Consider the following 17,111-nt stretch of genomic DNA (forward strand, 5'->3'; position numbering starts at 1 on the left):
CGGTCCCGACCTCAGGTGCCGTGGAGATGAGGAACGCAGAGTCAGATCTAAGATAGATCTGGCTCTGCGTTCCACATCTCCACAGTGCTATCTGTGTGTGGAGTTTGCACATTCCCCCTGTGACCCCGTGGGTTTCCCCCGGGTGCTCCGGTCTCCTCCCACATACCCTAAACGTACAGGTTTGCAGGTTCATTGGCTCTCTGTAAATCACCCCCTAGTGTGCAGGGAGTGGATGAGAAAGTGGGATAACATAGAACTGGTGTGAACGGGTGATTGATGGTCAGCACGGACTTGATGGGCCGAAGAGTCTGTTTCCATGCCGCAGCTTCCAATCCAGCTCGAACCGCACTTTCCCCGGAGCGCCCATCGCAGGGTTCGCACGTGAATGACACCCGTATCCAAACCACCGAGTCTCATCCCGGTCGGCCACTCCCTCTTCTCCCCTCTCCCATCGGGCAAGAGGTACAGAAGTGTGAACCATCCAGATTCAGGGACAGTTTCTTCCCAGCTGTTATCAGGCAACTGAACCATCCCACCACAACCAGAGAGCAGTGCTGAACTACTATCTACCTCATTGGTCACCCTCGGACTATCCTTGATCGGACTTTACTGGCATTTTCTTGCACTAAACGTTATTCCCTTATCATGCATCTGTACACTGTGAATGGCTCGATTGTAATCATGTATTAAAGTCGCAAGGTCATAAGTGATAGGAGTAGAATTAGGCCATTTGGCCCATCAAGTCTACTCCACCATTCAATCATGGCTGATCCATCTTTCCCTCTCAACCCCATTCTCCTGCCTTCCCCCCATAACCCCTGACACCCCATAACCCCTGACCCCCATAACGCCTGAGTTCAATGCGCAGAGTCTTTTGCCTGGAGTAGGGGATCAGATGACGTGGGTTTAAATGGAAAGAGGGTGGTGGAGATCTAGAACAAACTGCCATGGAAGGTAATTGAGGCAGGTACTATAAGACACTTGGACAGGTACATGGCTAGGAAGAGTTTAGATGGATATGGGCCAAACGTGGGCAAATGGGATTAGCTCAGATGGGCCATGTTGGTCAGCTCCATAGAGTCGTTGAGTCAAACAGCACAGAAATGATTTGGATGAGAACATACAGGGCAAGATTACCAAGTTTGCTGATGATACAAAAGTTAGTGTTTTTTCAGATAGTGTAGATGGTTGTGAACGATTGCAGCAGGATCTGGATCGATTGGCCAGGTGGGCGGAGGAATGGTTGATGGAATTCAATGCAGAGAAGTGTGAGATGTTGCATTTTAGGACGTCTAACAAGGGCAGGACCTACACAGTGAATGGTAGGCCTCTGGGTAGTGTTGTAGAGCAGAGGGATCTAGGAGTACAGGTCCATGGTTCCTTGAAGGTGGAGTCGCAGGTAGATCGGGTGGTCAAAAAGGTTTTTGGCACTTTGGCCTTCGTCAGTCAGAGTATTGAGTCTAGAAGTTGGGAGGTCATGTTGCAGTTGTATAAGACGTTGGTGAGACCGCATTTAGAATGTTATGTTCAGTTCTAGGCACCATGTTAAAGGAAAGATATTGTCAATCTTGAAAGGGTTCAGAAAAGATTTACGAGGATGTTGCCAGGACTAGAGGGTGTGAGCTACAGGGAGAGGTTGAGCAGGCTGGGTCTCTATTCCATGGAGCGCAGGAGGATGAGGGGAGATCTTATAGAGGTGTACAAAATCATGAGAGGAATAGATCGGGTAGATGCAGAGTCTCTTGTCCAGAGTAGGGGAATCGAGGACCAGAGGACATAGGTTCAAGGTGAAGGGGAAAAGATTTAATAGGAATCTGAGGGGTAACTTTTTCACACAAAGGGTGGTGGGTGTATGGAACAAGCTGCCAGAGGAGGTAGTTGAGGCTGGGACTATCGCAACGTTTAAGAAACAGTTAGACAGGTACATGGATAGGACAGGTTTGGAGGGATATGGACCAAGCGCAGGCAAGTGGGACTGGTGTAGCTGGGACATTGTTGGCCGGTGTGGGACACAAAATGCTGGAGTAACTCAGCGGGTCAGGCAGCATCTCGGGAGAGAAGGATTGGTTGACATTTCGGGTCGAGACCCTTCTTCAGACTGTTAGCTGGTGTGGGCAAGTTGGGCCGAAGGGCCTGTTTCTACACTGTATCACTCTAAACACTCTGAAGAAACATGCTACGATGCATGACTGAAGGGAATTGCATGTAAAACTATCAAATAATGTGAAAAGAATTGGTAATCTACTTTACAGTCAGTCATGTGAATATCAAAAAGGAAATTAAGGCAACAGGCCACAAAAGGATACAGAATAAATTCATAACTTATAACCATCTAATTACAGAAACATTGAATATCTAGTTTGTTAATTGGTACATTAATATTGTCATGTGTGGAAAGATACAGTGAAATGCTTGTTCTGCATGCTACCCAGTCACGTCATGTAGTATCTATATAAATCATGCTGGTAAAGCTGCTGCCTCACGGTGCCAGAGAACCAGGATATATATATATATTTATATTTATCTCCCTCTCTCTCTCCCTCTCCCTCTCCCTCTCCCTCTCGCCATCTCTATCCCCATCCCCATTTCCCTCTCTTCCTCTCCCTCTCTTCCTCTCCCTCCTTCCTCTCTCCCCTCCTCTATCTTTCCCTTCTCTCTCCCCACTCTCCTCTCTCACCCCCACTCCCTGCTTAATCAGGATCTCTCTCACTCTCACTCTCGCTCTCCCCCTCTCTCTCCCTTTCCCTCCCTCTCTCCCTCCTTCCTCTCTCCCCTCCTCTATCTTTCCCTTCTCTCTCCCCACTCTCCTCTCACCCCCCACTCCCTGCTTAATCAGGATCTCTCTCTCACTCTCGCTCTCTCTCTCTCTTTCTCCCTCTCTCCCTCTCCCTTTCCCTCCCTCTCCCTCTCTCCCTCCCCTCTCCTCTATCTTTCCCTTCTCTCTCCCCACTCTCCTCTCTCACCCCCACTCCCTGCTTAATCAGGATCTCTCTCACTCTCACTCTCGCTCTCCCTCTCCCTCTCTCCCTCTCCCTCCCTCTCCCTCTCTCCCTCCCCTCTCCTCTATCTTTCCCTTCTCTCTCCCCACTCTCCTCTCACCCCCCACTCCCTGCTCTCTCTCTCTCTCTCTCTCTCTTGCTCATCCTCATTCTCCTCTCCTCTCTGTCTCCATGCTCTCTCTCTTTTCTCTCCCACCCTCCCTCCAACCCTCCCTCTCCTCATTCTCTCCTCTCTCTTTCCCTCTTCCCTCTCTCCCCTCGGTCCTCTCCCCTCTACTCTCCCCCTCTTTCTCTGCTCACCTTCCCCCCCCCCCCCTCTCTCTCCCCCTCTCCTGTAATGGTCAGTGCCCTTTATAACTGAAGGTTGTCGTGGTTGTTGACGTGTGAAACATTGGCGAGACGCTGCCTTGTGGGAGGTGACTGGGTGATTGACTGTAAGGTCTTGTGTTGTTCTCTGCTTTCAGCTGGTGCTGGGGACCGGGTTGGGTACGCCTTTGGCCTGGGCCTTGAACGACTGGCGATGATTCTGTACGGAATACCAGACATCCGCTTGTTTTGGAGCGCGGACGAACGTTTCTGCCGACAGTTCCAGGTCACTCACATTGACCAGAAAGTCACATTTCAGGTTAAATTATGCACTTTTTTATTTCTACCCACGCATTGACATCTGGACAGCCACATCTGGACAGCCACATCTGGACAGCCACATGAACCGGAAATACGGTCGCCTACTGTCCCGTATTTTGGGCTAAATTTGTTTGTCCCGTACGGGACTGCCCTTGTCCCATATTAGGCCCGGGGGGGCTCTGTAGGCCCGGACGCTATAGGGCCGGACACTGTAAGCCCCAACCACTGTAGGCCCGGACGCTGTAGGTCCGGACAGTGTAGGTCCGGACAGTGTAGGCCCGGACAGTGTAGGCCCGGACGCTGTAGGTCGCGACACTGTAGGTTCAGACACTGTCGGTCCGGACACTGTCGGTCCGAACAGTGTAGGTCCGGACAATGTAGGTCCGGACAGTGTAGGCCCGGAGGCCGGGCACCGCCTAGCGGAGGTTGCATTGCAACCCGCCTCCCGGCCAGGCGGCCACCATTGGTGGAGCGGGATCACGTGACCGCTGGCTGGGTGAGGTCACGCAGGGCGGTGACGTCACCTTGTCCCTTTTTTGTGAGTGTGATAGTTGGCACCCCTAATAGGAAAGGTTTAGAGGGATATAGACCAAATGCAGGCACATGGGTAGGAAGGAACTGCAGATGCTGGTTTATACCGAAGATAGACACAAAATGCTGGAGTAACTCAGCAGGACAGGCTGAATCTCTGGAGAGAAGGATTGGGTGACGTTTTGGGTCGAGACCCTTCTTCGGAATGAGAGTCAGGGGAGAGCGAGATACAGAGACATGGAAAGGTCGGTCTTCACTCAGTCCACCTAGACCTATGTGATCACCTGGTTGCCAAACACTTCCCCCCCCCCACCCACCCCTCCCATTCCCACACTGACCTTTCTGTCCTGGGCCTCCTCCATTGTCAGAGTGAGGCCTAATACAAATTAGAGGAACAGCACCTGATATTTCACTTGGGCAGCTTACACCCCAGCAGGTCTTGACCCGAGAAGGCACCTATTTTGCCCAGAGATGCTGCCTGACCCGTTAAGTTACTCCAGCCTTTTGTGTCTGTCTTCGGTATGAATATTGACTTCTCTAACTTCTAGTGACCCGTGCTTTCCCTCTCTCTCCATCTCTCCTCCATCCTGGTTCTCCAACTAGTTTCACAGTCCTCCTGATTAAACTTTACATATCATATGCCCCGGCTCACCTTCCTCTAGCTAACAATGATTCGTTCTACATTTTCCTTGAACTGCATCCCCTTCGATCTTTCATTTTCACACCTCACCCTTCCATATCTCTGTCTCCCTCTCCCCTTCTCAGTCTGAAGAAGGGTCTCGACCCGAAACGTCACCCATTTCTTCTCTCCTGAGATGCAGGCACATGGGGCTGGCTTAAATGGGGCATCTTGGTCGGCATTAGGGGCGCCAACTATCTCACTCCCAAATAAGGGACACGGTGACGTCACCGCCCCGCGCCCAGCCTTACCCAGCCGGCGGCCACGTGTTCCCACTCCACCAACGGCTACGCAATCTCCGTTAGGCAGCGCCCGGGCCTACACAATCCGGGATTGCTGCGGCCCCCAGGCTACAGTGTCCAGGCCTACAGTGTCCGGGCCTACAGTGTCCGGGCCCACAGTGTCCGGGCCCACAGTGTCCAGGCCTACAGTGTCCGGGCCTACAGTGTCTGGGCCCACAGTGTCCGGGCCCACAGTGTCCGGGCCTACAGTGTCCGGGCCTACAGTGTCCAGGCCTACAGTGTCAGGGCCTACAGTGTCCTGGCCTACAGTGTCAAGCCCTACAGTGACCAGGCCCACAGTGTCCGGGCCTACAGTGTCCAGGCCTACAGTGTCCGGGCCTACAGTGTCCAGGCCTACAGCATCCGGGCCTAGAGCGTCCGGGCCTACAGTGTCCGGGCCTACACTGTCCGGGCCCACAGTGTCCAGGCCTACAGAGTCAGGGCCTACAGTGTCCAGGCCTACAGTTTCCGGGCCTACACTGTCCGGGCCCACAGTGTCCAGGCCTACAGTGTCCGGGCCTACAGTGTCAGGGCCTACAGTGTCCGGGCCCACAATGTCCGGGCCTACAGTGTCCGGGCCTACAGTGTCCGGGCCTACAGTCCAGGCCTACAGTGCCGTCCGGGCATAATATGGGACAAGGGCGGTCCCATACGGGAAAACCAATTTAGCCCAAAATACGGGATGTCCTGGCTAATACGGGACAGTTGGTAACCCTAGTCAGCATGAACGAGTTGGGCCAAAGGGCCTCATTCCGTGCTCTGTGCCTCTGTGACTAATTTACCAGCTGGTCTAAATATCAACCTAATAATCTCCCTCCCACAACACTACCCTTGTGCTGCTTCACGTTTCCATTGTCTTGGTGTTGCTACGATGAAGAGTCAAGAGTGTTTTATTGTTAGGTCAAAAACTGCAGATGCTGGTTTAAAGGTCAGTGTGAAGAAGGGTCTCGACCCGAAACTTCACCCATTCATTCCTTCTCTCCAGAGATGCTGCCTGACCCGCTGAGTTACTCCAGCATTTTGTGATACCTTCGTGTTTTATTGGTATATGTCCCGAAAAGAGATGAATGAAATTCTTACTTGCAGCAGCACGACAGAGATGTAAACGGAGTACTCTCCTAAAACCCAGAATAAAAAACGTTTGGTTTATATAGAAAAACAGGCAAATAAATAATGGGTGGCGCGGGCTGGCGGAGTTTGTACCTGTGACCTACACGGGTTTTCTCCGAGAACTTCAGTTTAGTTTAGTTTAGTTTAGAGATACAGCGCGGAAACAGGCCATTCGGCCCACCGGGTCCGCGCCGACCAGCGATCCCCGCACACTAACACTATCCCCGCACTCTACACCCACTAGGGACAGTTTTTACATTTACCAAGCCAATTAACCTACAAACCTGCACGTCTTTGGAGCGTGGGAGGAAACCGAAGATCTGGGTGAAAACCCACGCAGGTCACGGGGAGAACGTACAAACTCCGTACAGACGGTGCCCGTAGTCAGGATGGAACCCGGGTCTCCGGCGCTGCATTCGCTGTAAGGCAGCAACTCTACCACTGTGCCCAGTTTCCTACCACACTCCAGAGACGTACAGATGTGTAGATTAATTAGCTTCAGTATAAATGTGAATTGTTCCTAGTGTGTGTCGGATAGTGTCAAAGTGTGGGGATCGCTGGTCTGTGCGGACTCGGGGGCCAAACGGCCTGCTTTTGCGCTGTATCTCTAAACTAAATGAACTAAACTAAACTAAATAGACAATAGTAGTGCAAATAGTACACGCGACAAAAGCTTGTCACGGTACGCGTGACAATAAACTCAACTGAACTGTAGGTGATTTATATTGAGTGTTAATCATAACTTCCATGGATTTTGTGTCCTTGGCAGTTCATCCTCGTCTTTCATCATTTTTTCATTTTTTTCAAATTTCACTTTTTTTCAACTGCTAAGATTGAGTTGCACCTCACCTCTGAACAATAACAGTCCCAGTGTTTATGAAGCTGTCACATGTACATTAGTTTGGGAGAGTGGCACGGTGGCGCAGCGGTAGACTTGCCGCGTCAGAGACCCGGGTTTGATCCCGACTACGGGCGCCGTCTGTACGGAGTTTGTATGTTCTCACCGTGACCTGTGTGGGTTTTCTCCGAGATCTTCAGTTTCCTCCCGCACTCCAAAGACGTACAGGGTTGTAGGTTAATTGGCTTGGGTTTGACCCGACATCAAGGAGACCAAGTCAGATCCCTGCAAAGACAACACTTAACTAATGCCGAGACCACAGAGGCATGGGAGTAACATCAGGGAGAGATAGCTTTGGCCAAGTCAAGTCAAGTTTATTTGTCACATACACATACACGATATGCAGTGAAATGAAAGTGGCAATACCTGCGGATTGTGCAATTTTTTTTTACAATTACAGCATATAAATTAAAATTAATACAGTAAATTAAATGAGTCCCTGGAGTTATAATAGTTAACAGTCCTGATGGCCTGTGGGAAGAAACTCTGTCTCATCCTCTCTGTTTTCACAGCGTGACAGCGGAGGCGTTTGCCTGACCGTGGCAGCTGGAACAGTCCGTTGCTGGGGTGGTAGGGGTCCCCCATAATGTTGCTGGCTCTGGATCTGCACCTCCTGATGTATAGGTCCTGCAGGGGGACGAGTGTAGTTCCCATGGTGCGTTCTGCCGAACGCACTACTCTCTGCAGGGCCATCCTGTCCTGGGCAGAGCTGTTCCCAAACCAGACTGTAATGTTGCCGGACAGGATGCTCTCTACAGCCCCAGAGTAGAAGCACTGAAGGATCCTCAGAGAGACTCTGAATTTCCTCAGCTGTCTAAGGTGGTAAAGGCGCTGCTTTGCCTTGCCCACCAGTGCGGCAATGTGTGTTGTCCATGTCAGATCCTCTTTGATGTGGACTCCCACGTATTTAAAGCTGCTCACCCTATCCACGGCCGCCATTGGTGGAGCGGGAGCACGTGGACGCTCGCTGGGTGAGGTCACGTGGGGCGCGGGGTGGTGACGTCACCTTTTGTCCCTTATTTGGGAGTGAGAAAGTTGGCGATCCTAAGTATACGCCAACCATCGATCGCTTGTTCACACCACTATGTTATCCCACTTTCTCATCCACTCCCGACACACGAGGGGTAATTACTGAGGGCCAATTAACCTACAAACCCACATGTCTTAGTGGGCGATGGTGGAGGGTTGTTTTTCAGACTGGAGGCCTGTGTCTAATGGGGTGCCTCAGGGTTTGGCGCTGGGCCCATTGCTGTGGGTGATTTACATCAACGATTTGGATGAGGACGTACCTGGGATGATTGGAAAGTTTGCAGATGACACTAAAATAGGCGGTGTTGTAGACAGCGAAGATGATTATTAAGAATTTTGCAGGATTGTGATCTGCTGGGCAAGTGGGCTGAGGAATAGCAAATGCAGCTGATCATGTTTATGGCACTTCCAGCAAAGACAGAGAGGCAATGAATCATTCTGATCCCAGCCTATACCCATCGGATATATTCATTGACTGCAGGGTATGACTGCAGTAATGCATCCCAAGGGTTTTCTCTCTCGAACCCAGGGTTAGGAACTCAAATTCACCAACACACTAAACGTCAATTCTCTAGCTCCGTAACGAAGAAAATTAGTACAGCAACGTGTTAGTTCAATACTACCGCATGATCATGGTTCGAGAGAGAGAGAGAGAGAGAGAGAGAGAGAGAGAGAGAGAGAGAGAGAGAGAGAGAGAGAGAGAGAGAGAGAGAGAGAGAGAGGAGGAGGGAGGGAGGGGGAGGGAGGGAGAGAGAGAGAGAGAGAGAGAGAGAGAGAGAGAGAGAGAGAGAGAGAGAGAGAGAGAGAGAGAGAGGGAGAGAGGGAGGGAGGGAGGGAGGGAGGGGAGGGAGGGAGGGAGGGAGGGAGGAGAGAGAGAGAGAGAGAGAGAGAGAGAGAGAGAGAGAGAGAGAGAGAGAGAGAGAGAGAGAGAGAGAGAGAGAGAGAGAGAGAGAGAGAGGCTGGTTGTCGTTCAACTCACAGCTTGCTGTAAGCTGTAAGCTGGTCCTCGATTCCCCTACTCTGGGCAAGAGACTCCCGATCTATTCCTCTCATGATTTTGTACACCTCTATCAGATCACCCCTCATCCTCCTGCGCTCCATGGAATAGAGACCCAGCCTGCTCAACCTCTCCCTGTAGCTCACACCCTCGTTTTAGAATCCTCCACCCTGGGAACAGCACATGAATGCATGTGATGGCATAGTGTGCACACAGCAAGCAGGCAGATCAACTGCAGATTCAACGAACTGCAGGTGCTGATTTACAGAACACCGGCACAAATTGCTGGAGTAACTCAACGTGTCAGGGTGCTGACCCGTTGGTTCACTCCAATGCTTTGTGCCTTTTTCTAGCAGATTAACACAGAAGAGGAAAAACTTTTCCACCCAGAGAGTTGTGAATCTGTGTAATTCTCTGCCACAGAAGGCAGTGGAGGCCAATTCACTGCATGTATTCAAGAGAGAGTTGGATTTAGCTCTTCGGGCTAACGGAATCAAGGGATATGGGGAGAAAGCAGGAACAGGGTACTGATTGTGGATGATCAGCCATGATCACATTGAGTGGTGTTGGCTCAAAGGGCCGAATGGCCAACTCCTGCACCTATTTTCAATGTTTTCAGAAGTATTGTAACTAGAATACTCAAAGATACGTTGAGCATCGTGACCAACAACATAACCTTACCATATGAAAAATAGTCTGGAGAATTTGGAACAAGTTTTGAAATCAGTTCATTTCTATAATTCTATGATCTACATTTACGACTCACAAGTTCGTAGGTTCTAGGAGCAGAATTAGGTCATTTGGTCTATCATGTTTAATCATGGCTGATCTATCTCTCCCTCTCAGCCCCATTCTCCTGCCTTCTCCCCATAACCCCTGACACCTGTACTGATCAAGAATCTATCAACCTCCACCTTAAAAATATCCACTGACTTGGCCTCCACAGCCGTCAGAGGCAATGAATTCCACAGATTCACCACCCTCTGACTAAAGAAATTCCTCCTCATCTCCTTCCTGAAAGTACGTCCTATTATTCTGAGGCTGTGCCCTCTGGTCCTAGACTCTCCCACTAGTGGAAACATCCTCTCCACATCCACTCTATCCAGGCCTTTCACTAGACTGTACATTTCAATGAGGTTCCCCCCTCATCTTAAACTCCAGGGAGTCCAGGCCCAGTGTCGTCAAACGCTCATCATACGTTAACCCAAACATTACTGGGATCATTCTTGTAAACCTCCTCTGGACCCTCTCCAATGCCAGCACATCCTTCCTCAGATATGGGGCCCAAAGCTGCTCACAATACTCCAATTAAGACTTTTATAATTATACAATAGACAATAGGTGCAGGAGGAGGCCATTCGGCCCGTCGCGCCAGCACCGCCATTCACTGTGATCATGGCTAATCATCCACAATCAGTAACCCGTTCCTGCCTTCTCCCCATATCCCGTGACTCCGCTATCTTTAGGAGCTCTATCTAACTCTCTCTTGAAAGCATCCAGAGAATTGGCCTCCACTGCCTTCTGAGACAGAGAATTCCACAGATTCACAACTCTCTGACTGAAAAAGTTTTTCCTCATCTCCGTTCTAAATGGTCTACCCCTTATTCTTAAACTGTGGCCCCTGGTTCTGGACTTCTCATTATAAGTTTGAAGCTGTGGAAAACTGATTATTCTTGTTGGGCAAACAAATAATTCAGTATTTCTTGATACATTGTGAGCTGGAGTGCACCTATCTGTCTCTTTTGTGCATTATCATAGAGGCAGCTGGAATAGGAAATTGGATTTACAGATCTCACAAAACGTCTAAGCGATGCTACTTTTGAAAATTATGAAACAAAGCAGCTGGGAAACAATGCAGCCGGAGGATTAATTAAATACATTTTGCAGAAGTGGGCGTTCCTGAAATTTGGTTCACTGACCTTTGATCCTTGTAGGAAATTAATTTGTTTTCACAATTTGAAATTGTTAACTGATGATAAAATCTGATGTTACTGCTAAAAACTAAACATAGAAACACACAAACATAGAAAATAGGTGCAGGAGGAGGCCATCTGGCCCTTCGAGCCAGCACCGCCATTCATTGTGATCATGGCTGATCGTCCACAATCAGTAACCCGTGCCTGCCTTCTCCCCATATCCCTTGATTCCACTAGCCCCTAAAGCTCTATCTAACTCTCTTTTAAATTCATCCAGTGAATTGGCCTCCACTGCCCTCTGTGGCAGAGAATTCCACCAAATTCACAACTCTCTGGGTGAAAAACGTCTTCACGCCTCAGTTTTAAATGGCCTCCCCTTTATTTTTAGACTGTGGCCCCTGGTTCTGGACTCCCCCAAACATTGGGAACATTTTTCCTGCATCTAGCTTGTCCAGTCCTTTTATAATTTTATATGTCTCTATACGATCCCCTCTCATCCTTCTAAACTCCAGTGAATACAAGCCTAGCCTTTCCAATCTTTCATAATTTGACAGTCCCGCCATCCCGGGGATTAACCTCGTGAACCTACGCTGCACTGCCTCAATAGCAAGGATGTAATAGCAACTAATGTAAAAGTTTAGTTTAGTTTATCATTGTCACGTGTACCAAGGTGCAGAGAAAATCTTTTTTGTTGCGTGGTATCCAGTCAACAAAAAGACAATACATGATTACAAACAAGCTGTCTGTCCACAGTGTACAGATACAAGATAAATGGAATAATGTATAGTGCAAGACAAAGTCCAGTAAGGTACAATTAAAGATAAGAGGTCTACAAGGAGGTAGACTGAGTTGGTCGTAGGACGGTTCAGTTGCCTCATAACAGCTGGGAAGAAACTGTCCCTGAATTTGGAGGTGTGCGTTTTCAAACTACTGTACCTCTTGCCTGATGGGAGAGGGGAGAAGAGGGAGTGGCCGGGGTGAGACTGGTCCTTGATTATGCTGCTGGCCTTGCCGAGGCAGCGTGAGGTCTAGATGGAGTCAGTGGAAGGGAGGTTGGTTTGTGTGATGGTCTGGGCTGCATCCATAATTCACTGCAATTTCTTGTGGTCTTGGATGGAGCTGTTCCCAAACCAAGCTGTGATGCATCCTGATAAAAAGACTAACTTTGAGTGTTTAACTGTATTAGGTTATTTTTTAAATATAAATGAAGCTTCGTCTGGCCATATTAGTTAGAGTGTGAGGAGGCTGGGCCATTGATGAAGTGAGTAATTGATGAAAGGCTTGGTGATGCTTGCTCCTAGGGGCTACGGTAGGATCCGTGTGACTGGGTGGGGAGAAAAGTCTGATAATACTGGGCAAGTACCAGTCCACGAATCTGGTGGAAAGACACAAAGTGCTGGAGTAACTCAGCGGATACAATTTTGACTTTTAAAAGACATTCAGACAGATTAATGGATAGTTTAGTTTAGTTTATTGTCACATGCACCAAGGTAAAGTGAAAAGCTTTTGGTTTAGTTTAGTTTAATTCAGGGATACAGTGCGACACGGTGGCGCAGCGGTAGAGTTGCTGCCTTACAGCGAATGCAGCGCCGGAGACTCAGGTTCGATCCTGACTACGGGCGCCGTCTGTACGGAGTTTGTGCATTCTCCCCGTGACCTGCGTGGGTTTTCTCCGAGATCTTCGGTTTCCTCCCACACTCCAAATATGTACAGGTTTGTAGGTTAATTGACTGGGTAAATGTAAAAATTGTCCATAGTGTGTGTAGGATAGTGTTAATGTACGGGGATCGCTGGGCGGCGCGGACCCGGTGGGCCGAAGGGCCTGTTTCCGCGCTGTATCTCTAAAATCTAAACAGGCCCTTTGGCCCACCGAGTCCGCACCGTCCCCATGCACTAACACTATCCTACACGCAATGTTATATTTATACCAAGCCAATTAATCTGCAAACCTGTACGTCTGACCAAGAACCCATAGTCAGGATCGAACCTGCCGCTGTAAGGCACCAACTCTACCGTTGCGCCACCGTTTTGTTGCATGCTAACTCATCAGTGGAAAGACTACGCGATTACAATCGAGCCATCCACTGTGATGCACGATAAAGGGAATAAGGTGGAATACCTCCAGTACAAGATAATGCTAGTAAAGCCCGATCAAAGATAGTTCAAGGGTCTCCAATGAGGTCGATGGTAGTTCTGGAGTTGTTGGGATAGGACAGGTTTAGAGGGCTATGGATCAAATGGAGGCAAACAGGACTATCCCAGTACGCCAAACTGGGCCGAAGGACCAGTTTTCACGCTGTTCCACTCTATTGCTTGGAAATGCTGCCTGAAGTTGTGGAAATGCTGTGGTAGATTTCCACCGTCATATCATTTGCACTGGATGTCTTCAGAGAAATAATGCAGCTTTTGCCTCAATTTTAACTTCGGCATTTTTGTCAAGTAGTTTATCTAAGTTCTCTGAGGTGTATAATTCTCTGAGGTCTAAATTCTAGAGGTGTATAAAATCATGAGAGGAATAGATCAGGTGGACGCACAGAGTCTCTTGCCCAGCAAAACCTCCTTAGTCTAGTTTAGTTTCAGTATACATCGTGGAAACAGGCCCTTCGGCCCACCGGGCCCACGCTGAGTAGTAGCCACCTGTACACTAGTTCTATCCTGCACACTAGGAACAATTTACAGAAGCCAATTTTACAGAAGCCAATTTACAGAAGCCAGAAGACAAACTTACACGTCTTTGGAATGTGGGAGGAATTCGGAGCACCCGACGAATTCTCAGAAGGTCACGGGGAGATCATGCAAACTCCGTACAGACAGCATCGTAGTCAGGATCGATCCCGGGTCTCTGGTGCTGGAAGGCAGTAACTCTACCTCTACGCCACCGTGCACCCCCTCCAGATTCTTCATCTGATTTAAATTTGTTGTTTAGTTTAGTTTAGAGATACAGCGCAGGAACAGGCCCTTCAGCCCACCGGGTCCACGCCGACCAGCGATCCCCGCACACTAACACTATCCTACACCCACTAGGGACAATGTTTACATTTACCAAGCCAATTAACCTACAAACCTGCACGTCTTTGGAGTGTGGGAGGAAACCGGAGATCTCGGAGAAAACCCACGCAGGTCACGGCGAGAACGTACAAACTCCGTACAGACAGCGCCCGTAGTCGGGATGGAACCCGGGTCTCCGGCGCTGCATTCGCTGTAAGGCAGCAACTCTACCGCTGCGCCACCGTGACCGCCCATGTTGTAAGCAAGTTCTATTTTATTTTGTGCATAGAGAATCATAACATCATGGGGCTGTGCAACACCGAAACTGGTCATGCCAGTTGGCATACTGGGTGAATACCATTTGCCTGCGTTTGGTCGATACCTCTTCCTATCCATATTTTTTGTACAAATGTCTCTGAAAAGTTATAATTGTACCCACTTCTACAGCTTCCTCTGGCAGTTCATTCCAGATACGGACTACTCTTTCAGCGAAAAAGCTGCCAATAGACAATAGACAATAGGTGCAGGAGGAGGCCATTCAGTCCTTCGAGCCAGCACCGCCATTCAATGTGATCATGGCTGATCATTCTCAATGAGTACCCCGTTCCTGCCTTCCCCCCATACCCCCTGACTCCGCTATCCTTAAGAGCTCTATCTAGCTCTCTCTTGAATGCATTCAGAGAATTGGCCTCCACTGCCTTCTGAGGCAGAGAATTCCACAGATTCACAACTCTCTGACTGAAAAGGTTTTTCCTCATCTCCGTTATAAATGGCCTACCCCTTATTCTTAAACTGTGGCCCCTGGTTTTGGACTCCCCCAACATTGGGAACATGTTTCCTGCCTCTAACATGTCCAACCCCTTAATAATCTTATACGTTTCGATAAGATCTCCTTTCATCCTTCTAAATTCCAGTGTATACAAGCCTAGTCGCTCCAGTCTTTCAACATATGACAGTCCCGCCATTCCGGGAATTAACCTAGTAAACCTACGCTGCACGCCCCTTAAATCTCTCCCCTTAAAGGGCCTGTCCCACTTAGGCGATTGTTTTAGGCGACTGCCGGCGACTGTCATAGTCGTAGCAGGTTGCCTAAAAACCGGCGACTGGACTCCCCCCTACGACAATGTCTACGACAAGCTACAACAACCTACCGCCTAGTCGACGTCAAGCTACGGCAAGCTACTGACAACCTGCGACCCAGTCGTCGCGAGTAGGACGTCCACCTACGACCACACAGGCGACAACCAAGGTCAACCTACGTCCATCCGCGACAAGCTACGACCCTGTCGGCGACAACTGAAGACAATTCACGTCATTTTGGCCACCGGATTTGACGGCGGTACCTGTCGCCGGTTGACGTAGGTAGTCGCCAATGGAATTCAACGAAGTCAGCACCAGCGACAACCTACGTCACCTGGCGACAACCTGGTGACAACCTACGACAGGAGACGTCAAGCTACGATCGTTGGCATCAAACCCACTGTTGCCAAAAAAATTTCAACATTCTGCAAATCCAGAGGCGACCAGAAAGACGCTACGACTCTTTGGAGACGACTCACGACCGCACAGGCAACACCCCGGCGACCGTGTGGCCACAGCCTGGTCGTCTGTAGTCACCTAAACAATCTCCTGAGTGGGGCAGGCCCTTAAGCCTACTGCCTCCGGTTTTTGAACCCAGGATGCTTTTTTGCTTTGCTGATGCTTTGTATGATCTCGCGTGTGTTTTCGACCAAGTGTGGAAGAGTGCAGAGGGAGGACGGTTTCAGGCAGAGGACATTAAATGGTTAACAGAACTGTCTTTCTTCAAATTTTTCTGCATGAGATTGCGAGTGGATGTTTTCTTTCCTCCGTCGGTCCAACGGTCCATTTCTTGATAATCTGACAGCGCTCGGTTTGTCTTGGAGCCGGTCTCTCAGCCTGATCCTTTGACACGCAGTAATGTACTTTGATATTGGCAATTTGAAGATACAATTCCTGTCACTGCTTGCCTGCAGTAAGGCTGTACAGTTTTAGCGATGGGTTTTTATTGCATATTTCAGAGTTTTGCAGTGGGTGATGACGAGGAGTTTCACATCATCCATTTGGAGTGTGCTGTGCAGTTCTGCTGGTTTCCACAAAGTCAGCTTCATAATACACTCGAGGCTACTCCTGCACTGAGAAATTGGATCACAAATTAAAAGAAGATGTTCGACACATTGAGTTCATTTCTTCCCGTAGAAAAGCTATTTGAACTGATCCAATTAAACTTCAGACTTACACGGGGCAGGTTTCATAGGCAGAGGGGGGTGGGTGCCTGGAACATGCTGCCCAGGGAGGGGGTGGGAGCAGATACGATAGTGGTGTTAAAGAGGCACGTGGATGGAGCAGCGGGTAGTGCTGCTGCCTCACAGCGCCGGAGACCCGGGTTCCATCCCGACTACGGCTGCTGTCTGTACGGAGTTTGTACCTTCTCCCTGTGACCACGTGGGTTTTCTCCGGGTGCTCCAGTTTCCTCCCACACTCCAAAGACGTGCGGGTTTGCAGGTACATTGGCTCTGGTAAAATCGTAAATTGTCCCTAGTGGATAGTGCTAGTGTACAGGGTTATCATTGGTCAGCGAGGACTGGTTGGGCCGAAGGGCCATTAAAGGCCACTAATAGGGCGGCACAGTGGCGCAGTGGTAGAGTTGCTGCCCTACAGCGAATGCAGCACCGGAGACCCGGGTTCCAGCCCGACTACGGGCGCTGCCTGTACGGAGTTTGTATGATCTCCCCTGACCTGCGTGGGTTTTCTCCGGCATCTTCGGTTTCCTCCCACACTCCAAAGACGTACAGGTTTGTAGGTAAATTGGCTTGGTAGATGTAAAAACAAAATTATCCCTAGTGGGTGTAGGATGGTGTTAATGTACGGGGACCGCTGGTCGGCGCGGACCCGGTGAGCTGAACGGGCCTGTTTCCACACTGTATCTCTAAACTAAAAATAGCCATTGAAGGCCATTATAGTCTAAAGATATGCAGTTCTTTGTAGAGTCACGCAGTACGAAAACACGCTCTTCGGCCCAACTTGCCCATGTCAAC

At 49.5% G+C, this 17,111-nt stretch overlaps 1 protein-coding gene across 3 annotated transcripts in view; it reads left to right on the plus strand.

Moving 5' to 3' along the window:
- fars2 (phenylalanyl-tRNA synthetase 2, mitochondrial) overlaps window positions 1-17,111 on the plus strand; it is a 368,551-nt gene that overhangs the window by 232,556 nt on the left and 118,884 nt on the right. For all 3 annotated transcript variants that reach the window (XM_078413844.1, XM_078413860.1, XM_078413852.1), the window contains one exon: window positions 3,464-3,624. In XM_078413844.1, coding sequence (XP_078269970.1) covers window positions 3,464-3,624 — 161 coding nt within the window. The remainder of the gene's footprint in view (window positions 1-3,463; window positions 3,625-17,111) is intronic.

The sequence above is a fragment of the Rhinoraja longicauda genome, chromosome 2 (assembly GCF_053455715.1).
Source record: "Rhinoraja longicauda isolate Sanriku21f chromosome 2, sRhiLon1.1, whole genome shotgun sequence".
Lineage (NCBI taxonomy): Eukaryota > Metazoa > Chordata > Chondrichthyes > Rajiformes > Arhynchobatidae > Rhinoraja > Rhinoraja longicauda.